The sequence below is a fragment of the Balaenoptera borealis genome, assembly GCF_965194805.1.
Source record: "Balaenoptera borealis genome assembly, chromosome: 14".
Lineage (NCBI taxonomy): Eukaryota > Metazoa > Chordata > Mammalia > Artiodactyla > Balaenopteridae > Balaenoptera > Balaenoptera borealis.
In genome coordinates, this window is record NC_138875.1 from 24,234,444 (window position 1) to 24,259,123 (window position 24,680).

Consider the following 24,680-nt stretch of genomic DNA (forward strand, 5'->3'; position numbering starts at 1 on the left):
ACAGTATTGCAGGCAATTCTACATCTGCTATTCTGTCTCCATCAAACTTTATTTTCCTATTTCCCAATTCTTTAGAGTCCTACAAGGAGCTGCTTGACTTTGGGGTGATTATTGTGTTGGAATGAACAGGGGCCTTAATGAAGTTAAGCTACCAGAACAAGTGCTGTAGCGTAAGCCAGGACTGCAGCACGAAGGTCAGAAGGTTCAGCAGCTTCTCGGTTTTGCCACGCGGCTTTGCGGTTGCCCTGGAGGCGCAGGAGAGTGGAGAAACGCTGAACGCCGGAAGGACTGCATTTCCCAGAAGTCCGCGCGCCGCGCGCCACGTGATCGCCGGCTAGAGCGCGCCGGGGCTTTCGGTACCCCCGGCGTTCTCGGCCGCTTCCCTCTTCTCTCCCCGCCCCTGGGCCTCCGCACTGACGCCGTCCGGGCGGGAGCCGAGCCGGAGTCGGAGTCGGAGCTGGAGCCGCAGAGACGTGGAAACATGGAGGCCTGAGCCGGTGTGCGCCAACCCGGCTGCGGCGGCGACCGCGGCTTGTTCTGTCCTCTCTGCCACCCGTTCGTCCGTCCGTGAGCTGGAAGCGGATCTCCCCGCCGGCTGAGACAGGTGGGCTGTGGCGCCGCCCCTGGCAGCGCGGCCCTGGGAGCCGGGCGGGTCCCCCGCCCCTTGTCAGAGCGGGTTTGGGGACACCCTCCCCTCCCCCCCCCGGGCAGAAGGGTCCCTTCTGCCAGTGGGGGACGGGGCCACGAGAGCTGCCCCCCACTTCCAGGATTCAGTGGCACTTAGAGCCGGGAATTGAGGGGGTGTGCTAATCAAGAGAGTGAGAGGGGCCTCAGTCCGAGCCTGGTGTTGGGAGTTGGTGGGGGGGAGATACCGAAGAGCAAGTCGATGCTTCGGAAGATGAGATTGATGTGACAAGTGGGCGTGTGATGGGCAAGGTGAGCAATAATATTGATTGTTTTTCTGACATACAAATTTTTATTGAGATGTAATTGACATACCATAAAATTCACCCTTTAAAAGTACAATTAAAGTATAACGCAGTGGTATTTTGTTCTTTTTTTTAACTCAGTGTTTTTTAAAAGCATATTCACAGGGTTGTGCAACTGTCTAATTTAAGAACATCTTTATCACCCAAAAAAGAAACCTATACCCATTAGAAGTCACTCCTTATTCTTCACTCCCTGGCAACTAGCGATTGTGTTTTAACTGAAAGGTGAGAGAGTGGGAAGTTAGCTCGGGTGTTTGTGAACAGTAGTGAGTTAATAAAGCTGATAGGATGAAAGTACTGAAATAGAGAGAAGGGATGGGCTGATTGTAATAGGGCCAGCAAAGGGGTGCACAGGATAGACTCGCTAGGGGGGCAGATTGAGCAGGATCCTTGAAAGCTGGAAGGAGAGATGTGTAGAGAGAAGGTGCTGAAAGATATGAAAACACCTGTGTGTGTGTGGAGGCGGTGGAGAGGAGTGTGTACCCTCTCAGACGGACCCTGGCTTTGGGCGGATGAATTGAGGGCTCAAGAGAGGAAATGGAGGTGGAAGGGAAGGGGATCTACAGTAATAGGTGAATGGTTGCTGCTGAGCATGGAAGTCTTATGAATAATGTAGATTTCTTGAATGGTTATCTTGCTTTGTATTGTTTATCTTAGATAATTTTCTCTGCAACTCAGAGACAGAATGGGCAAGTATAACTATTCCCATTCTGCAGATGAAGAATCAACCTTTTAGCGGTTAGGTGACTTCCTGAAACTCATTAGGTTAGTAAATAGGGCAGAATGAGTGGGAATGAAAGAATTGATGCACATGGATTAAGTGGCAGAAAATTGAGATGGGTCAATGTTATAGGAAGGAGTTTCAACTATTAAATATATTAAGAAATCTATATTATTATGATAAGTAGGTCAAGGACTGTGTTTTTGTAACTTTTAAATTTGGAAAAGTTCAACCCGGGATAATGTAATATACCCCCACGTACCCATTACCCAGCTCTAACAATCAGTAACTCAGGCTAATTTAGTTTCATCTATGGCCCTATCTATTCCTATTCCCAACTCCATTTCATTTGTAAATATTTGAGTATATGTCTCTGGAAGATTGAGTCACTCTCTTTTTAATACACCCACAATATGATTGTCACACCTAAAAAATTAATAGTAAGCTCTTAATATCTAGAAGGACTTATTTTTTTAAATGTGGTATCCATTTGATACTGAAGAAGCAGTGCAAACATTTTGATGTTTGACTTTCTGAAAAATACAGTTTAATTGTTTCCTGATTTTTCCAGTGAATCCTGTTCTGACTGTTCCATTTTCTTGGTTAATATGGTTCATCCTTCTACAGAATGCTTGAAGAATTGTCACTTTGGCTGGGTCTTTAATGGATGGAGTTTTGTGAGGGCAGGAAAAAATAGAAGTGAAATATACCACAAAATGCACAAATAACTATTATATCTCATACTGCTCTAAGTATTTGGGCAATTTGATTATGTTTCTCTATTCCAGATGATTTCACATATTGTTAGAAGTTGTTTAATGTGTGTGTATTAGTTTTCTATGACTACTGCAACAAATCACCACAAATTTAATGGCTTAAAACAATACAAACTTATTCTTTTAAAGTTCTGTATTTTAGAAGTCCGAAATGGGTCTCACTGGGCTAAAATCAGTGTGTCAAGCCTGTGTTCCTTTTGGGAAGTTTCCAGGGGAGAATCTGTTTCCTTGCATCTTCCAGCTTCTAGGGGCTGCGCCATTCCTTGGCTTGTGACCCCCTTCCTCCATCTTCAAAACCAGCAGCATTGCATCTCTCTGACTGTTCTGTAGTCCATCTGACCACAGCTGGGAAAGGTTCTGCACTTTTAAGGACCCATATGATTAGATCAGGCACACCTGGGTAATTCAGGGTACTTTCCCCCAACTTAAGGTCCTTAACTTAATTACATCTGCAAAGTCTCTTTTGCTATGTAAAATAACCGAATCACAGGTTCCATAGATTAGGATGTGGACATCTTGGGAATTGTTATTCTGCCTATCACAGTATGTTTTGGGATATTTTGTTGAGACTTAAGAAAATCAGTGATTTTGTTTGCTGCTGCAAATGCAGTGTGTCCTCTTTCACTTTGTAGATAATGGGAATAGTTAGTGCTGGAGAGGACTGTTCCGTTTTCCTTTTAGTGACTGTAAACAAATATGTGGGAAATACTTGTGACATTTGTAGGACAGGCTTTGGTAAAATGAGACCTTTAAAAGTGATTAAATATAAAAACAATGTAATAACGTGTAAAGTTTTTCTGTATTTTGTTTCGGTCTTTTTCATATTCATGTTTTTTAAGTATTGTTTACTTGTAATCAGAGTGTATATAATGCTCAGCTGCTACTTGAAGTCACAGGACACTCTGGCAATGACGGTTCCCATGCCCAGAGTGAGAGGTCAGGGGCTCTCTGTCCCAGTGGGTGATGGAGGCACCTCCAATTCAACAGGAAGACTCAAAGGGAGAAAAAATTTTCAGGAAGAATGAGCTACTGTGAGAGTTGGGCTTGAATTCCCATCTAGAATTTTCCTTATGTGATCCAGCTGGGCGAGGTTGAGTGCTGTGGGCCTGAAAAGCAGAGGGGCAAGATGGCTGTTACTGCTCTTCCTCTCCCAGGCTGGGGAGAAGACTCTGAATCTTAGAGGTGGATTTCAGGATGTCCTGTTGTTGGTATCCTGCTTCCTGAGGGGGTTCCACTTTCCAGCTTAGCTCTCAAGGTCTTGACTGCCTTGGAGCGTGAAGGTCTGGTCTCTCTGATGGTGGTGTGTTTTAGCTTACTGCTTCCAGTAAGCATAATGGGAATTATTATATATCTGTGCCTATCTTTAAGCTTATTTTCCCGACTAAGATTCTTTTTAAAATGAATTAATTAATTAAGTTTTGGCTGTGTTGGGTCTTCGTTTCTGTGCAAGGGCTTTGTCTAGCTGCAGCGAGCGGGGGCCACTCTTCATCGCGGTGCGCGGGCCTCTCACTGTCGCGGCCTCTCACTGTCGCGGCCTCTCTTGTTGCGGAGCACAGGCTCCAGACGCGCACGCTCAGTAGTTGTGGCTCACGGGCCTAGTTGCTCCGCGGCATGTGGGATCTTCCCAGACCAGGGCTCGAACCCGTGTCCCCTACATTGGCAGGCAGATTCTCAACCACTGCGCCACCAGGATAGCCCCCTACTAAGATTCTTAGTTGAGCTTAATGCTTTGAACTTCTTAAAAACTGCTTGCAGTTTTAAGTTATACTCATGTTTGTCTGTTTCTAGACAAAGCAATCTAATAGGGCTGAGAACAACTTTACAGATAGCTCTTATTTACTGAAAGCTTTTTTTTTTTTTATTTATTAAGAAAGTTTGGTCAGTACTTTTTGATGTCTTCTCTAGTTTTTGGTACATTCTTTAAAAATGCAGACACCAGGTGAGGGGTGGGGGGTGGGTGAAATGGGTGAAGGTGGTCAAAAGGTGCAAACTTCCAGTTATAGAATAAATAAGTCCTGGAATGCAATGTGCAGCATGGTGACTGTAGTTAATAATACTGTATTGTATGTTTGAAAGTTGCTAAGAGTAGATCTTAAATGTTCTCGTCACAAGAAAAAAAAATTAACTGTGTGTGGTGCTGGATGTTAACTAGACTGATTGTGGCGATCATTTTGCAATACAGTATATACATATATTGAATCATTGTGTTGTACACCTGAAATTAATATGTTACATGTGAATTATATCTCAATTAAAAAAATGCAGACACCAAAAGTGGCTATAACTCTCCAATAAGGATATTGGAAGAATTAACAACAATTTTTTTGTATGTCATATGACAGATAATAAGTTTCTTTTTTAGATTGAGTCAATCACTGAATCTTTTTTTTTTTAAAAAATATTTATTTATTTATTTGATTGTGCCAGGTCTTAGTTGCAGCACTCGGGATCTTCGTTGTGGCATGTGGGATCTTTAGTTGCAGCATGCAGGCTCTTAGTTGCGGCATGCATGTGGGATCTAGTTCCCTGACCAGGGATCGAACCCAGGCGCCCTGCATTGGGAGCACGGAGTCTTAACCACTGGACCACCAGTGAAGTCCTGAAGTCAGTCACTGAATCTTGACAATTCTTCCTTCAAAATACCTTTTGCAACCTTACAATACTTTCAAAGCCTCCTGTGTCAGTTAAGATTAGGTTTGTCTATGAGTAACATACAGTTGCTAGCTTGAACATGTTATTAGTTTGTTTCTCTTGTAAGAGAAGTCCAGAGGTAGACAATTCAGGGCCGGTATGGTGGCTCTGCTGTCATCAGGAACCCAGCCTCTTTTCCAGCTTCTTACTCTGTCATCTCTAGGATGTGGCCCTTGATTTCTGGGTCCAGATGGTAATGTATGGCATGTAGTCAGATAAATAAATGATCTGGCACCCATAAGACAGTTCTGGACTAGACTTAGGTATTTTGAAATCATCAGTGTATTGGGGAAGAGTTCACTGGTCTAGAAGGCTGAGGGATGTATGCAATTTTATAGTTACAGTGGGCAAAGTAGAAGACATGCCCTTTAGTCATTCTCCCCATCAGGCATCAGCTTGCTTTCTGGCTTTTTTTGCTTCCCTCTGTACTCCAGCCATGTTGAGCTTTTTTCAGTTCCTTGAATGGGCCCTGCCTATTTTTCCTAATCCTAGGCCTACACACATGCTTTTCTCTTACTTTGAAAAGTTTCCTAGCCCCACACCCAACCAGGCCAGTCCTTCAGGTCTTAGCTTTTTTTAAAAAAAATATTTATTTATTTGGTTGTGCCGGGTCTTAGTTGCAGCAGGCGGGCTCCTTAGTTGCAGCACGCAGGCTCCTTAGTTGTGGCATGTGAACTCTTGGTTGCAGCATGCATGTGGGATCTAGTTCCCTGACCAGGGATCGAACCTGGGCCCCCTGCATTGGGAGCACGGAGTCTTACCCACTGCACCACCAGGGAAGTCCTAGGTCTTAGCTTTTATGGCATGACCTCTGGGAAGCTTTCACTGAGTCTTGAATAGTTGCCATATTATAATTTCGTGTTGCTTTATTTGTGTCTCTTACTCAACTGTAAATAAATTCTGTCCTTCACAGTTTTAACCTTGGCTCTTGGTATTGTGCTAGCCACAGAGTGGGCACTCAGGAAATATTGATGGAGTTGTTGTGCTTACATAACCAGTGTGATGGAGCTTGGGTATTGCTAGTTTTTTTTTCAGCCCTGCAGTATTCTTTGATATTTGCACATTGAGTTATATGAATCAATGATTGTGAAATAGTAAAGCACATTCTCTCCAGTGTATTTAAAAGTTAATATTTCTACTTAAAGTAATACTTGCAAATTGTTAGAAAAGATAATAATTTATAATAATATTACAAAAGATCAGCAGTACCCTGCCTTACCTGTCCTTTTTAGTCTGGTTCCCAGAGATAACTGCTTTTAACTGTGTTTATAAGTAATATGTCTAAATGGCTATTTTGTGATTTATCAATTTTAGGTAATACCTATTGATGCCTGTTGTGGTAGATGAGGTCCTCTTCCTCCTCCTCCCCCTCTTCCAGCCCTTTTAGTATAGATACTTAAGAATTCTTGATTAATTCAGTGTTTACATCATCCTGACTGCATAAATATCACTGCTGAGCTGAGTTTACCTTGTTTCCCTGCCCCCAGCCCTATTTGCTTTATTTTTCTGTGAACATATTACTGATTTTTACCAAATACTTTGAAAGCCCTGTGGGGATTGGGACCCAGGAAACCGATGCAAGATGTTACTCTGGCTACTGCTGTTGCCGTGACAGTGAATTATTTTTCATCCCGTCCCAGAGGCTTCATTGTCTTTGTTAATGAAGGTAAAGTACAATCTCACACCTTCACAGTTCCCGACTTGACAGTGTCTTAACTTAATGCTCCTCTGTTTTGTTCGTGCTTTCTGTTTGGAACTCCTGTTACTAATCTATTAAGACCTTCTAAATGGGTCTTCTTATTTTCTGTCTCCTGTTTTCTATGTGTCTTTGTGTTCTTAATTATGGGCGTTTCCTTGACCTTGTCTTCTCTCCTGCCTATTGAATTTTTAAATCAATTTTTAGTTTCAAGTATCTTTTCTTGTTCTTTGATTATTTCCTTGACATCTTGTTCTTGGTTCATGGGAACAAAGTGGTATAGTGGTTAAGAGCATGGTTTCTGCACCCAGACTGCCTTAGCCTGAACCCTGGTCTGTCACTTTCTAACTCTGTAGTCTTGGTCTTGGGCAAGCCACTTAACCTTTCTTTGTCTCAGTTTATTCTTCTAGGCCAAGGGTTGGCAGACATTTTGTGTAAAGGGCCAGATTGTAAGAATTAGGCTTTGTGGGCCCAGAGGCAAAATGAAGAATATTTTGTAGGTACTTGCAAAACAAGGGAGAAAAAATTTCCTCAAGTTTTTTAATTGATGAAACTAAAAATACAATACTAATAATGGTTGAGAACTTTTTTTTTGGTAATAAAGGTTTGCTGATGAGAAGAATGAAATCTCTTTTGGGGGAGAAGGGAAAACATTTTAGTTAATTGGAGTTTAAAGTTACTATTTCCTATCATCAAAATTGATTATAAATGTTCCTGTTTAATGCTGATTTGTAATGAGATATAATGTATTTCACCTTTGAATATATCTCTTTACATAGATAAGTATTGCCAAATACTGATATCAATCTATGAACATATTTTTTTTTTTTTTTGGCTGCACTGTGCGGCTTGTGGGATCTTAGTTCCCTGACCAGGGATTGAACCCGGGTCCACAGCAGTGGAAACCCGAGTCTTAACCACTGGACCACCAGGGAATTCCCCCAATGGTTTTAATAGAGCGTATTTATTGCTTGGAAGGCATCTATAGAATTATGTTAGATTCATTTCTCATATTTACCCTTTAGCAAATCATTCCATTACTGACTAATCACTTCCAATTGAGGACTACGTGGAACTCCTTGTTGCACAGTTAAATGGTTTTTGAAATGTGGAAAGTACTTTTGTACTTGCACTGAGGTCTGAAAAATGCTGTTGGAACTGTAGTTTGACTTTGGAAAATATATCTACTGCATACTTGTGTGGGAGTGGAGATCTCGAGTCTTATTTTGATTTTTGACAGCATCAAAAGTGTATAAAGCAGCTTGACATTACCTGTGATTCAAACAATGTCAGTTGTCCTTGAAAGGACTTTACCTCAGTATAGGTTTTACAGATTTTTAAGTGCTGTTGGCCTTCTGATTTTAGGTTGAATTCATTGAGAAATATTATCAAATCTGAAGCAAAAACTAATTTCCAAAGTCATTCAGTGTCCAGTAACAGTGGTTGAGGGGGGTTCTTCTTGTTCAGAACAATTTCAGTCTCAACCCTGAGCCTGAAATATTTAAATAAAACTATACCATTGCTGAGCCATTGTATTGTTGTGTGGTAGAACATATCAGGATATTCAGTTTTTATTTCTGAGACAAATTTTATGGAAGTGATAGTTAAGTTCATGAGAGTGGATGAAGTTGACTGTTGACACTGCTGGTTCAATAACACATGATAGATTCAAATATTTTTATGCAGAGTACCTGCTGATAGATAGCATAATGAACACTGTAGGCTATAAACACCTTGCATTTAAAAAATATTTATTTAATTTACTTAAAAATAGAAATAATAAATCCACATGTTAACATAAATAACATATTTTTGTAAAAAATGTATATTTTGCAAAGCAAAATAAAATTTTGTAAACACCTTGCATTTTCACAAAGTTTGTAAACTTGTCCAGCTAAGCTTTTTTCTGCTCCATACATGTTTACCACCATCTGTCGTTATTCATCTTAGCAGATGCCACTTCAGGTTGTACTGAATTAGTATTTTCTCAAACAATTTGGAAAACATTCATGGCTGTAATTGTTCCTTACGGGCTGTTCTTTGAGCAGTTATTTTCACTGAGAGACAAGTCTTAAAGATGTTTTATTTTCTCTGGACATATTTCTTTGTCTGCTGTAATCAAACACAATTTAAATCATGATTGGTAAATGACTTTCCTTGCTTGGTTAACAAATGAGCCATTCAGAATCTTACTCTGGTTGTAGCCTCATTTTCATTTTTTATTTTTGGAAGACATTTTGCTTGTGATGAAATGCCTTGTTTTAAATTTTCTAATTTTCCTGATTGTTGCTCTGATGAGTTGGGAGTGAGTACTGTGTGGTAGGGCATGTCATGTTATTACCTTAGTTGGTAATGTCTGCCTATCTTGTATTCTTCTGACATAGCTATGATGATATTACATGATAAACATAATACTTCGACATCTAATTAGATAAAAAAATGTACACTCCACTGTGACTTAAAAGTGTGACATCAGAGTCTACTTTGTTGTTGTTTTTTTTTTGGCCACGCCTTGGGGCTTGCGGGATCTTAGTTCCCCTACCAGGGGTCAAACCCAGGCCCCAGCAGTGGAAGCACGGAGTCCTAACCACTGGACCATCAGGGAATTGCCCTTTGTTCTTGTTTTGATATGAGAGATATTTACTGGTAATTAAAAATGTCAAAGTATGGCAGTATGCATGACACTTGAAATGCTGTCATTGTCACATGTGTCCCTGAGATTTGTAGTGCACTGAGCAGCAGTATAAAGGGATGAACGCACCGCATACAGTCTCTGTAGTAACTACTCAGCTCTGCTGTTGTGTCACGAAAGCAACTTTAGACAGTGTGTAAACAAATGACCATGGCTGTGTTCTAATAAAACTTCATTTGTAGACACTGAAGTTTTAATTTCATATGATTTCCACGTGTCACAAAATACTGATTTTTCTTGACCACTTAAAAATGTAAAAATCATTCTTCATGCAGCAGGCTGGATTTAGCCCTCGAGTCATAACTGCTAACCCGGTGCGGATGAAACGGCTCAATATGTGTCAAGCACTTTGAATAGGACCCAGGGACATAGTAGGCTATATAAATGTTTGCAGTTGTTATTATTATTATTTTTATTATCTCCCTGAGGATATTAGTTAAAAATTTTTTTCTTAGAATCCCCTGTTTTCTGATTAATTTCTTTGGTTTCCTTTGGTTTCTTTATTTCACGTTGGAGGCTTTCCTCACAAGTCTAATCGTTTTTGGTGGACCACTCTTAATTTAAGATTGAGACTCCCAGTATTGATTGAAAACTCTGCGTGTGAGCGGATTTTGCTGAGTGGTGGGCATTGCTGTAGGTGGCAAGCCAGCTTTTTAAATGGGGGGGAATCCCAAATGTCTGTATCTTTTCCATGGTTCCCCTTCATTTTCTGGGAAGAAAATTTCATTTTTTGGGAAGAACCCTCCAGTCTCCTGCTTTGGAGGCTGGGAAACCCACTGTGTATCTGTGCAGCAGGCAGACTTGAACTTCATTCCCCTGTTTTTATCCTCTGCCTCATTACTCTCTCCAACCTTGGCTTCGGAGTCCAGAGTCTCTCCATTCAGATTTCTTCAGAGTGCACATACCTGGTTTCCTACTCGGGGGGGAAGACTCACAGACTTGAGCCCCCTGCCTTGCCCAATCGTTCATGGTGCTTTTCTCCAGTTCTTTCACCTTCCCAGGGTTCCATGGGGTGGATTGGCTTGCTTCTTGTTAGAGTCTCCTTTGGCAGGCAGGTATGTTGGGGGCATCCTCAGCTCTGCCGGTTCACTTACTAGCACCCTGTCACCTTTCCATCTTTCACACCTCCTCTGATCTTATACTTGTGGGCTTATATCTTTTTATTTTCATTGCTCTCATTTCACTGCCATGGAATACCCAACTGTACTTACTTAATATAGCACTTGGAACATAGTAACCTTTTAGAGAATGTTCCATTACTTGGACTAATGGCACCTGTGGTGTTTTAACATGTCCTTTGGCCAGTGATCACTGCCCACTATTTCTCTGGACTCCTGTTTCAATGATGAGGTTTTGCTTTAAAGTTTGTTGAGTACAAATGTGTGTGTGTGTATGTTTGTGTGTGTACACACACATATATACATTCAGGCGATTCTGGAATATAGTTTATGATTTATGGAGTCTTAAGTTGGGACAAAGTGCAGTAGCTTGTTATTTGTGTATTTTGAGGGTGTTAAGACAGAATTTGGTTATCATGGATTTTCAGATCCGCTAATGTTTACTTTCCAGCTAAGATACATTAAATCAGGAGACAGTCAGTGAGTCAGTACATATAGAAGAGGAAGGAGATTTATTTTATGTATATATCAGATATTTCACAAATTAAATACAAAATACTGAGCATATCATTTCTTGTTCAAAGTGTTCTTTTCACTCATGATAGTAAAATTGACTTGAAATAATTGATCTGAAGTGTTAAATAGCAGTATAAGTCAGACAGCAAAACAAGGCATTATTAGAAGGGTAGTTAAATTCGAAATGAATGGTGAAGATAATGAGTGCTCTAGGACTGTAGAGAAAAAAGAGCGCTCACACTATGCTTAGTGAGTAGGGTTTCAGGTGCTGTGGGACAGGTGTGTGGCGGGGAAGGCAGGTGTGAACAGCAAGAGCGGAGGAGTGGGAGAGCTTGCTAGGTGTTGAGAACGTGGCTTGCCTTACTTTGTTCTGGTACTTATTTGCAAATTGTGGTTCACACACAATTTGTATCAAAATCACTGCGAATCTTTTTTAGAAAATGCAGATGCCTGGGCTCTGGCCTGACATTCTGAATCTTTGAGGCGTAAGCATTCGCATTTTTATCCACATGCTCCACAGGTGTTTTTTATGTACCTTGAAGTTTGAGAACTACCGGTTTGGAGGACAGTTGGAAATAAAGTTGGAAAGCGAGCTTTCAGACTGTGGAGGGTCTTGAATGTCAGTATTTGGCTTTTCATGTGATGAAGAATCATTGAATATTTTTGAGCTGGTAAGTAAAATGATGGAAGTGGTAACTTCACAAATATTAAAAATAGATTATATTTGACCTTTTATTTGGCTAAACATGCCCTGTGCCAGGTCTTTTACTGAGTGCTTTGCACGTGTCATCTTGCTTCATCCTCAGAAAATCTTTATGAGTTGTAAGTAGTGTTGTTTTTCTCATTATACAGTGGGGTTTGATAAATGGTAAATGGAGATTCAGGCTGAATCTACACAGACTTAGCAGGATCTGTCTCATACTAGAACCTTTGGTCTTTTTTTTTTTTAAATAAATTTATTTATTTTATTTATTTATTTTTGGCTGCACTGGGTCTTTGTTGCTGCACGCGGGCTTTCTCTAGTTGTGGCAAGCGGGGGCTACTCTTCGTTGCGGTGCGCGGGCTTCTCATTGCGGTGGCTTCTCTTGTTGTGGAGCTCGGGCTTTAGGCACGTGGGCTTCAGTAGTTGTGGCACGCAGTCTCAGTAGTTGTGGCTCGTGGGCTTTAGAGCGCAGGCTCAGTAGCTGTGGCACACGGGCTTAGTTGCTCTGAGGCATGTGGGATCTTCCCGGACCAGGGCTCGAACCTGTGTCCCCTGCATTGGCAGGCGGATTCTTAACCACTGTGCCACCAAGGAAGCCCAGAACCTTTGGTCTTAATTTTGATGCTGGACTGAATTTCCTTTTTTTTTTAAGCATTAATGTAGTAGTGGCGTGTGCAGGGTGAATCGAAGTGGAGAGATTGGGAGCAAAGAAATCAGGATACTGTTGCACTGAATCATGTGAGATTGTAGTAGTCTGGTCCAGCATGGAAGCAGCGGGAAGATAAAGAGATGGGCTTAAAAGTTGATATGTAGAATTGTGGGTATTGTAGAAGAACCCACAGGGCTTGTTGATGTCATTGGAGAGTCACCCTAGTAAAGTGGTAAAGACCAGGGACTCTGGAATTAGATTGCCTGGGTTCAAATCCTGGCTTTTCTACTTATTATCTCTGGGACCTCATGAATTTGGTAAGTTACTTAACCTGTCTGTGCCTTAGTTTCCTCATCTGTAAAATGAGAAAACTGTGCCTACCTCTCAGAGTCGTTAATGGGGACTAAATGAATCAGTGAGTTTAAAGCCCTTAGACTGTGTAAATAAATCTGCTAATAGTGCTGTTGCATATGTGGTTCTTCTGCCTCAGATGCTCCTGTGTATTTCCATAGATTCTTGTAATAACTCCATTGTAATACTTACCAAATGTGTTATAATAATTTATTGACATGTTTGTCTCTCCAGGATTTGAGTCCATTAATGGCAGGGACCTGGTTTTATTCATTTTTGCATTTTCGGTAGCCATCATAACACCTACATTTATAGTAGGTGTGTAATAGGCATGTGTGGAATGTATGCTTGGGTATGTGAGTGAGGTAACTTGAGCCAAGAATGCTAATGACATTGATAGGAATAGTGACTTTTGGAAGGGTTGCTTGTTTTGGGGGACAAATGTTAAATTCTATTTTAAAATTTATAATGATAGTACGACATCAATTGATATGTTCAATACATAGAGATTTATGCTTGGATTTTGACTGAGAAGTCAAGACAAAATATTAATTCTGGGGTCACTCACATAGAGTTTAAAGCACAAGCCATAAGCACATTCAGAGCCTTCCTGAAGGAGAGCAGGTAAAGAGAACAATCTATTTATTTAAGTTTTTTTTTTTTTTTTTTTTTTTACTGTAAATTACAACATGTTTCTGGTTTAAAAAAAGTCAAGCAGTACAGAAGGACAAAGTGAAAAGTCCCTTCCCTCCAAATTTCCATTACCATTCTTCAGAGGTAACCAGTCTTGGATCATTGCTTATGTTTCCTTCCAGAAATTATCTAGGCGTATATAAGAATTTACATGTTTATTTAAACTAATGGGATTTTACTATACGAGCTGTTCTGTGTCTTTGTGTTTGTTTTTACTTGTGGTATTTGGGGTATCTTTACATATTAACACATAAGGTCTACCTCATTCTTTTCAGCAGCTACATTGTATTCCATTATATGCTTATTCGACACGGTGGTTAATCTCCAGATGATGATCATTTAGGTTATTTTGTGTGTTTGCTCTTCCAAATAGTCATTAACATCTGTATGTGTAGAACTTGTCAACTTGTATGACTTTACCTGTGCAAATGAATTTCTAAAACCAAAATTGTTGGCACACTTAACATTTTGACAGGTGTTGCCAAATACCTACACACTAATGGTGGGGATGCCTGTTTCCTTATTACTCTCACAACTGCTATTAAGGTTTTTCTTAACCTTTGCTAATCAGATTGGTAAAAATGATACCTCACTGTTTTAATTGCATATTTTATTCCTCATTTATACTGAAAATCTTTTCATATATTCATTAGCTATGGGACCTTGGCTATTTCAATAAGTATTTTTTTGGGTAATACCTCTTCAGCAGTGTGCTGTAGGTTACTTAGGGATAAGGAGGAATAATCTACCTTGGGAGATATGTCATATATACTACAAAAACATAACATTTAAAGGTAGTTTTTACATAATGGAAACTTTAGGTGGGTGGTGGGAAGGTGAGAGGGAAGACTGGTTTTGGGAGGGAGGGTGGAATCAGTTTTACACACGTTAAGATTGAATTATTCACTACATTGCCTTAAAGATAGGTCTTTTGAAAGGTTTACTGCTAAAAGCATCAGCAGTGGCACGCTGCTTATTTCTAGTATAGATTTATGTAAGGAACATTGTTAACCACGAAATTAGTGGATATATAGGTATAAATTTTTATATGTTACATATTATAATTAATATATATAATTATTTATATTATATATATTACCCTTAAGTTAAAAAAAAAATTCCTGAGTGTTTTAGGCATATCGATAGAACTGGCATTCCAGTCAGAGTTTGGGACTAGGAGAGGTTTGAAAGTATTAATAATATCGTGGAAGGCACTGGTGAAACCAGGAGAGAGGCTCAGTTATTGAAACATTGAGAGAAGGAAGAGCTGAAAGCCAGGAAGTCTTCTGATGCACAGTGAGAGGGAAGAGCATTAGGACTGTTAGGAGGTGGGGTGATTGGATAGTGAGTTTTTCAAGTTTCATTTTATTGTGGTTTTCATTGGTAAGGGTCTTGGGAGTTCCAAATACATTGAGTGCAAGTGGTGTGTGTGTGTGTGTGTTTGAAATCCTTGGCATGAATCAGATGCAGAAGAGGTGCCATTGGGCCTCAATTTTCTACTTTGCTTTCTGCGAGGGTGGGGAGCAGATGGAACTTTCTGGCAAGAGTACCTCAGTGGCTAGTTGTCTTTGCTTGGCTGAACTTGTTCCTCCTTGGCATTGCAGCTGCCTTGGGTGCTGTTTTCACTCTCTGTTCTCAGCAGATAGTACCCTGTTGTTGCTGCCTAATGGAGTGAGGGCAGGGTGACTGGGCAGGGTGTCCTAGCCAGGTCTGTTGCCCCTGGGCTCTGGCCCTTTTCTGGCCAACTGCCTCTGGACTGGGGTTGCTGTTCCACTCTTGGTACCCTTGATTGAAGACTCCTGAGCCTGCCCTGGGTGTCACTTTCCTTTTCAGTCCATCTCCAGCTGTTTTACATTTTATGGGGATTTCTCACAGCTTCTGGTTTCCTGTGAATTTTTGAGCATGGCTGTGTAATAATTGACAAAATTTTTTTGCATTATTTTAGGGTTAGGTGAGGAAAAGAAGGGAAGGAGGCATTGCATTTTGTGCTCAGTTGGCTGTCTTGGTTTTCCTTGTTAATATTCTGTTCAGTGTCTTCTTATAGCTGACAGGCTTTCTTCATATTGTTTTAGAAAGGTTTCATATTGGTCCTGGATTGAGCAGTTATTTTAGTACTTTGTGGTCTATCCTAGTAGTTTTGAAAATAAAATTTATTTCCTATAAATCAATAGAAATAGGCAAAGGATATGAAGAGGTGATGGCCTCATTCACAGCAAGAGAAATGAAATGCAAATGAAAACCATATTGTAAACTATTTTCATGTGTCAGTTGGCAAAGATCAAAAAGTTTGATTAAACAGTGGTGGCTGTGGTGTGGAGACACGGGCATTGCTGAAGGGAGTGGAAGCTGGCAGCCTCTAAAGAAGGCAGCTAGGCAGTGTAGGGGAGGAAAAATAATTTTCCGTTTACCCTTCTGAGCTCTTAACTGTGATAAAAGATCAACAGGAGAAAAACAGAAGTTTATTCACATGTGTACCTCATGTATACATGGGAGATACCTAGGGAAAAATGAGTGGCTTAGAATTCAGTTTAATACCATCTTAATAGGGAAAGGGGAAGGGGAACGTAGGCCTCTTAAGGGAGAACAAATGATTTTTAGGAAAGATGAATGGGCCTTAGAAGAATAGATGAGAGGTATGATAGTTTGTGACAAAGTTAGTCTCAGTGTTGTGTCAACTTCTAGGTGCTCTTGTCAGTCTTCCTTGGTTGATGAAACTGCTCAATTTATGATTTATGATAATGGAGTTTCTTTTGGAGAATCTGTCTTTAGGCAGATAAGGAGAGTTCAGAGAAGGCCTCACCCTGCATTTGCTATTTTTCAAGTGCCAACAGCTCAAAATGAAGTGGCAAAGTGGCAGATTTTGAGGTGGCGTATTCTGCTACTCTTCAGCAGTATCTACCAAAGTTAGAAATGCACATAATCTTTGACCCAGCAATTCTGTTTCCCTGGATTTATTGTACCTATATACTGATACACGCGTGAAATATGTACCAGATACTTATTGGAGAACGATTTGTAATAGCGAAAGATCATAAGCTACTTAAATGTCCATCGATATGGGATTTATGGAATTAAAAACTGGAATGTTAGAGTTGTAAAAATAAATGAAGTGCTTTATATACATATATGTAATGATTTCTAATATATATTAACTGGGAAAAGCAAAGTAAAGAGGCATATATAGGGTGTTATGGTTTGTGTAAAAAGGAGAAAATATGTGTTTGTATATACATAGAAAATCTGTGGAATGATATCCAAGCAACCAGTAATATTTTCTCTGAGTTGAGAAACCAGATGGTTAGGAGAAGTGATGGGAGAGAGACTTTTTACTCTATACCCTTTGAACCCTTTGTATTTTGTACCAGGTGCATTACTGATTAAAAAAATAAAGTATAAGTAAATCAAGTCTGACTTAAATTTTCATTAATAGACTCTATGATGATAGTCTCATTGTTGCCTTATTTAGGAGAGGTGGGATGGAATTCTGTTCTTTTGAAAATTCAGCATTTATGGACCTTATTAAACTCCCAAAGTAAATTTTTCATTGATTGCTTTTAAGGCACCACAAGAAAAGTAAAATACTGGTTTGTTTAATTGAGAACAGTTTGCTTGGATTCTCATTTCTTTTTATCTGGTGTCATTTTTATTCTGTTAATTTTAATGAAGCAAAGAGAAAGGAAATTGAGTCCATGGCAGAGCCAAGGGAAACCATAATTAAAGTGCTTATTGCCAGTAAACCAGCACTCTCTTAACTAACCATTTTGATCCACACACTTAGGTGTTTATCAAGTAAACTGTTGTTAGGCCCATAATGCTAACTGCTAATTAGCATGGGTCCCCCCGATAAACAGAGGACTTATAAACAAGTTGTGGCTGTCTTTTTTGTTTGTTCTTAAAAAATTTATTTGAGGCATATTCAAGAATTGCAGGGATTATTAGACAAATAAAATAATTTGGAAGGTTTGATAAAAAGGAAATAGTTCCTTTAAGTAGGTGGTAGAGGGCAAAATCTGTTGTATACTCCCAAGTTATGAAGTTAGTGTGGAATCCCCAGAGGACCATGACTTCTTTTGCTTTTATTGAAAAAGTTCAGTTTCAAATAAGATTTGAAAGAAAGAGTTTATTTGGGGAAACTAAGTGAAAGAGCATTCCCGGACACCAAGTAAAATAAATGTGAGATCCTAATCATCTCACCATGTGTTAATATAGGTGATGAAGTAATTTAATATGTAAAAGTAAACTTAGTGGTTGTGATAGAAAATAGCTGTTAGTCTGATTTGTTGGCACCTTTCTTGGACATATAGATTCGATTTTTGGGTTTGATTTTGTTTTTATTTTAAAAAACTTTATTTTAAAATAATTGTAGACTCATAAAAAGTTGCAAAAATAGTGTGGAGAAATTCCATGTACCTTTCACCCAGCTTTCCCTAAGGTTAATATAACTATAGTACATTATCAAAACCAGGAAACTGATATTGACAACACAGAATAGACTGCAGACTATACTAGGATTTCTCCACTTTTTACATGGACTCATTTTTTTTTCTTTTGTGCATATAGTTCTGTGAAAATTTTATCACCTGTATAGATTCAGGTAACCACCACCACAATGAGGATTCAGAACTTTTCCAGTCCCACAAATGAACTTGTCCATCACCTGTATTCTGCATTTGTCCGAATCGTTCCCCATGGGGTCCTCTGATTTGCTTCTCTATCCCCAGCTTATTGGTTTTGGGCACTCAAAGCATTTTATAATTTCTCTTCTTTAAATTTAAGATGTGTTTCATGGCCCAGAATGTGGTCTATCTTGGTGAATATTTGATGTGAGCTTGAGAAGAATGTATGTTCTGCTGTTGTTGGATGAAGCAGCTAAAGATGTCAGTTATATCCAGTTGATTGATGGTGGTGTTGACATCAGCTATATCCTTACTGATTTTCTGCCTATCAGATCTGACCATTTCTGATAGTGGAGCGTGCAAGTCTCCAGCTATCATAGTGGATTCATTGTTTTCTCCTTGCAGTTCTATTGGTTTTTGCCTCATATTTTGATGGTCTGTTGTTAGGTGGATACACAGTAAGTACTGTTATGTCTTCTTGGAGAACTGACTCCTTTATCATTATATAATGGCCTTTATCCCTGATAAGTTTCCTTGCTCTGAAGTTGGCTGTGTCTAAAATTAATAAAACTATTCCTGCTTTCTTTTGATTAGTGTTAGCATGGTATATCTTTTTCCACCTCTTTACTTTTTTAAAAAAAGATTTATTTATTATTTATTTTTATTTATTTTTGGCTGTGTCGGGTCTTAGTTGCGGCATGCGGGATCTTCGTTGAGGCACGTGGGATCTTTCATTGTGGTGCGCGGGCTCTTTGTTGTGGCGCACGGGCTTCTCGTTGTGGCGCGCAGGGTTCTCTCCAGTTGTGGTGTGTGGGTTTTTCTCTTCTCTCGTTGTGGTGTGCAGGCTCCAGGGCACGTGGGCTCTGTAATTTGCGGCACGCAGGCTCTAGTTGAGGTGTGTGAGCTCGGTAGTCGTGGCACACGGGCTTAGTTGCCCCGCAGCATGTGGTATCCTAGTTCCCTGACCAGGGATCGAACCCTCGTCCCCTGCATTGGAAGGTGGATTCTTAACCACTGGACCACGAGAGAAGCCCCTCTATCACTTTCTTTAAAAAATAATTTGTTTTTGAGATGTGTCCATGTTGGTAATTGTAGCTCTAGTTAATTCATTTTCACTAGTGTATTATATCTCATCGCTAAGATATTAAAATTTTTAATTTTAATAGCTTAAAAGGTATAAAGTAGCTTTGGGATAGGGTATGACAAGTAAGGACTTTATATATTTCAGAGTATTTCTTTATAGCATTTTCTAATTGGGCTCAATAATTACTTGAGACATTAAACTGAAATCTAGAGTTATGATTGACAGTTGGCTTGATATGAAGCTTGAGTTGGAGTCAGCTAGTGTTGGGGTCCCTGTCCCCATGATTAAGGAGGAGGAAAGTAGTGTGTGGCCTTGAGTTCAGGGGCAGGTGATAAGAAGCCAGATCAGTATTTCTCACTGATATTCCAAAGGCCCAGCTGTCCATGTGCATTGGGGAAGCCTCATGTCTTTAGATAAGCAGCTCAAGCCAGTCCCAGAGTTCCAAAGGGAATGTGGAAGACTTGCTTCCAAATTCTGATCTTGGCTTCGATGTCTTTGTGGAATGAGGAGGGACGTAGGTGAGAAAGTAAGTCACTACTAATGTAAATTCTCTTGTAACCTGAGCTTCCTTTAGCCACTGAACCCATGTAGTTTCCTTTCATTGTGATGGTAATTTTTTTAAAAAAAATTAATTAATTAATAATTTTTGGCTGCGTTGGGTCTTCGTTGCTGCGCGCGGGCTTTCTTTAGTTGTGATGAGCGGGGGCTACTCTTTGTTGTGGTGTGCGGTCTTCTCATTGCAGTGGCTTCTCTTGTTGAGGAGCACAGGCTCTAGGCGCATGGGCTTCAGTAGTTGTGGCTCGCGGGCTCTAGAGTACAGGTTCAGTAGTTGTGGCGCACGGGCTTAGTTGCTATGCGGCATGTGGGATCTTCCCAGACCAGGGCTCGAACCCGTGTCCCCTGCATTGGCAGGTGGATTCTTAACCACTGTGCTACCAGGGAAGTCCCTGTGATGGTAATTTTAATTTAGTTTAATTTATTATTCATTATTTTATTGTCAGTGAGAGACTTTTTCTGAACAAGTTGGGATAAAACATGATCTTAAACTATGTTACGTGCAATTTGATGAAAACTGTGATTCATTTTGTAACTGATCTGTTAGTTTTCCCTTTCGTGACCAAGCATAACAAATACTGAAGACAGTAATAATTTATTTACACTCATTCCTTCAACATAATGCTGTTTAGAGAATGCCTGTTATATGCTAATGTAGACATCTAGAAAGATGAATAAGATAGTTCTTATTTTAAAAAAAAAACCCCAGCAAAACACAACAGCTCATGGTTTAGGAGACTAAGAATGCCAGCAAAAAGTATATGTGCATTACAGCAGGATGAGAGAGGCACTAAGTGTGACTCCTTTGGAATTGGGAGCCCTTTCACTTTAAGCCGGTAACTCACTTCAGTCCTCATTCTCTCCTTAAGTATAGGTAGCACATGGTAACTACTTGAACAGTTTTCTACCCTTAGCACATTCAAGCCATCCAGTCTCTATTTCTTTAGCACCATTGTTTTAGACTATTTGTTAATAAGTTATCATTGTTATGAATTTGCTTTGAGACATTTTCTTGGGCAAAGGTATGCCCATTCTAAGATCTACAAGTATAGATTGGGATTTTGTGTTATGTTGGCTAAGACAGATTTTAGCCTCATTTTTCGCCTTGTAACTTTGTATCTGACGTCTAATATATTTAAAAACAAAGAGAGGTATGATTTCTTTTACTAAGTTTAGAGTTTCTTACATTTAGGTCAAGGGTAAGAAAAGTATGATGATTATTTTGAACACGTTTGAAATTTCTTTTCATTCTTTATAGGTTGTCTTGTGGAAATGAAGGTTTAAGGACAAGTTATCTACCAGATTAAAAGATGGGATCGAATAGCAGCAGAATTGGTGATCTTCCTAAAAATGAGTACTTAAAAAAGTTATCAGGCACAGAATCTGTCTCTGAGAATGACCCGTTCTGGAATCAGCTACTGTCATTTTCTTTCCCTGCACCAACTAGCAGGTAAGAGGTTACTTGGAGATTGAAAATTTGTATCAAGGACCACATAAGCTTGTGTGGTATGCTGATTTAAAAAAAAAATTTTTTATTTTAATGATCAGTCTGTCCCTCCATTTGTTGTACAGGTACCAGTAGAAAATCCAAAAGGTATGAAAAGGAGGAAATAAGTTTTTCTCTTTCCTTTCCCCCACTCAGCCACCTCCCTTGCCCAGAGATAATTCCTGGTAGCAGTTTCTTTTGAATGCTTCCAGAGATAGTAAAACCATATTATTTCATGTAGTTTTACAAAACTGTTTAACCACAAATGGTAGCATGCTACACATACCTTGCTTTTTCGTTTTTGCTTGCTGTCCCTTGCTTTTTTTCCCCACAGTTAAGTAAAACATATGTATATGCATATATGCAACTGCCTTATTCTTTTAAATGACTGCAGAGTGTGCATAGATTATATGAAATTGTTTTTTTACTGGTGGACATTTAGATTGTTTCCAATTTCTTGTTATAACAGATAATGCTGCATACATAATTTCTCAAGCATACAAATAAATCTCCAGTATAAATTCCTCCAAGTAGAATTGCTGGGTCAAAGTATATGTGCATTTGTAATTTGCCAAACTGCTCCATGGAAGTTGTACCAATTTATACTCCTACCACCAATGTATGAGAAGGTCTGCTTCCCCACCCCTTTGTCAATTTAATGCATTTTTAGACTCTTTGGCCTTTGTCAATTTGGTAGGTGAAAACCAATATCTCATTTTTAACTCTTTATTATAAAAACTGACAGACACATAATTATGTAGAGTGACTAGAATATTGAATTCCCATTACTCAGTGTGTAGATTTTAAACATTTTTATTTATTTGTTTTTAACAGCTTTATTATGATAGACTGAATAATGGCCCCCTAAAGATACCTGTGTCCTAGTCCCTGGAATCTTTGAGTATGCTATGTTATAGCATGTATCAATATTTCATTCCTTTTTATTTCTGAGTGAGATTCCTTTGTATGAATATACCATCTTTTATTTATCCATTCATCAGTTAATAGCCATTTGGATTATTTCCATATTTATTTCATCTGTTTTTTAGGGTTTTTTAAAGTAAATTAAAATATGGACTTTTTCTTTTATAACTGTAATACCATTATCACACCTTACAAAGTTAACAATAATTCCTCTTACCCAGTCCATTTTCAAATTTCCCTAGTTGTTTTGTAGTTCATTTTTTACAATTAGGAAATAAATAAGGTGTATACATTACATTGCAATACATTGCAATAAGGTAGTTACATTTCTTAAATGTCTTTAATCTCGAATAGAGGTATGTACTCCCCAACTCCTGCCACTATTTTTTTCCCTATGCTGTTACTTTTTTTTTCTTTTAACAAACTGGGTCAGTTTTTCTGTAGAATGTTCCACCTTCGAGACTTACCTGATTGCTTCTCATATTTTGTTTTTTTATTTACTGTATTTTCTATAAATTGGACATCAGATTTAAAGGCTTGATAAAATTTTGGTTAAACATTTTTGGTAAGAGTATTTCATAAGTGATGCTAGGTACCTTATATTGTATTTCATTAGGTTACAGAAAATGTGTGGGTTTATATCAGTTATCATGCTAAGACTGATCAGAGGTTTGAGTGTGTTTTAGCATCCATTGATGATTTTGGTCTGAATCACCTGTTTCATAAGAGACTCCAAAATGGTAGTATTTCTAATTTGGTCATTTCTTGTACATTTATTAACTGGAATTCTCCTGTGAAAGAGTGCTTTCATGAATTAGGATATATAAAATAGTTTTTACTACATTATTAATAAGGGTAAACACTTAATTTTTTTCCTCTACTGATTTTCAGTAACGAAAATAGTGTAATAGTGACAAATAAGTCTGTATTTCCCCTTTCCCCTGACCCCAGGGTTGGAAGGGCTATCTCTCTCTTTTGAGTATGAATTAAAAAAATATATAAATATTGATATATGTAAATAAAATATATGTGTATGTATGTGTGTTGTGGTCCTTTAACAATCAAGGTTATGTTTATTTTTATATGTTTAAGGATTAAGGATTATTGGTATTTCCTTTTTGTGAATTGTTTATATATTTTGGCAATACATTTTAATTTCTGACTTTCAGGTATAGTTGGATTGGACCTTACAAGGTTGGCTTAGTTTGCAGTTTTTGTGATAATGTGGGTTAGTTGTATATTATGGGAAGTGGATACATACTACTGCTTCTGAGATCCTTGGAAAATTAAAGGTGGTTGTGGATTGGTGGGAGAGGTCAAACTGGAGATGAGCTGTAGCATCATCAAGTTTTGAAACCATTTCGTTTATCTTTAAGGAATTGTCATTGAGTATCACTGCTCATGTAGTAATAAGACTTAGAGAAAAAAGGGCATATAAAGAGAATATTATTTATTATCCAAAATAAATTTTCTTTTCACTTATGTAAACTGTAGTACAATCTATATATGCTCTTCCAAAAGACATTAAAGAAGACTTAACTAAATGGTGATGTATACCATGTTCAAGGATTAAGAATTGTAAAAGTGTCAGTTCTTTCCAAATTGACCTGTAGATTGAAAGCAATTCCAATTAAAATTCCAACAGCTTTTTTGGGAGGTGGGTGAGGAGATCTTGATAAGCTCATTCTAAAATTTGAATGGGAAAGAACAAAACTAATAATAGCTAAAGTACTCTGAAGAAGGGAAGGAAGATTGTGTGTGTGTGTGTGTGTACTTGATTTATGCAAAGCTGGCAATTCAGAGCATTGGGGAAAGGATGAACTTCTCAAGAAATAATGATGGGAATAAGTTGTTAGCCATTTTTGTCTATTTCTTACTTTCTAAGTTTTCCATACTTGTGCTGGTGCCTTGCAGTTTGAATTATTATGACTTTATAGTTTGTTTTGCTGATTACTGCTTTTTCTCAAAGATCCTTTGCTGTTCTCATGTGTTTATTCTTTTTGATGTCATTTCTTTTTCTTAATTCATCCTAGTTTATAGAGAAAAGTATAAAGGAATCTTAGAAAGTGTAAAAAGCTGTAAAATGAGTAAACTGCACATTGTGGGGGGGATGGGTGGCTATTCAGAATATCCAGAGAAGCTTTGTTTGTGGTGGTACATATGCTTTTGGCACTTTTGTCACTTTGTTTGAGGCCCGCCCCAGCTCCTCAGTCTGGTATTTGATGTGTGAACCTTGACATTGAGCAGGCCTTGAGGTGGAAGGTGCCACCACCTCATTGACAGTTAGGGATGGAATTACCTAGTTTATGAATTATTCAAGACTAAGAGGAATATCTTTAGGGAAGACTCTGAATCCAGACATTTCTGAGATTGCTCACTCCTGGAATTCCTTGGATCCCATATGTGCTGTCTTCAAGTGC

At 38.9% G+C, this 24,680-nt stretch overlaps 1 protein-coding gene across 4 annotated transcripts in view; it reads left to right on the forward strand.

The window, feature by feature from the left end:
• Positions 1–313: 313 nt before the first annotated feature.
• The window catches only part of DYM (dymeclin), a 386,034-nt gene continuing 361,667 nt past the window's right edge, over positions 314–24,680 (forward strand). The window contains exons 1-2 of one of the 4 annotated variants that reach the window (XM_082355416.1): positions 314–604; positions 21,109–21,300. In XM_082355416.1, the coding sequence (XP_082211542.1) occupies positions 21,161–21,300 (140 nt within the window). In that variant the 5' untranslated portion in view covers positions 314–604; positions 21,109–21,160. Of the gene's footprint in view, positions 605–697; positions 937–11,731; positions 11,871–21,108; positions 21,301–24,680 lie in introns of those variants that run through there. The other 3 variants (XM_082355413.1, XM_082355415.1, XM_082355414.1) reach the window with 3 other exon arrangements.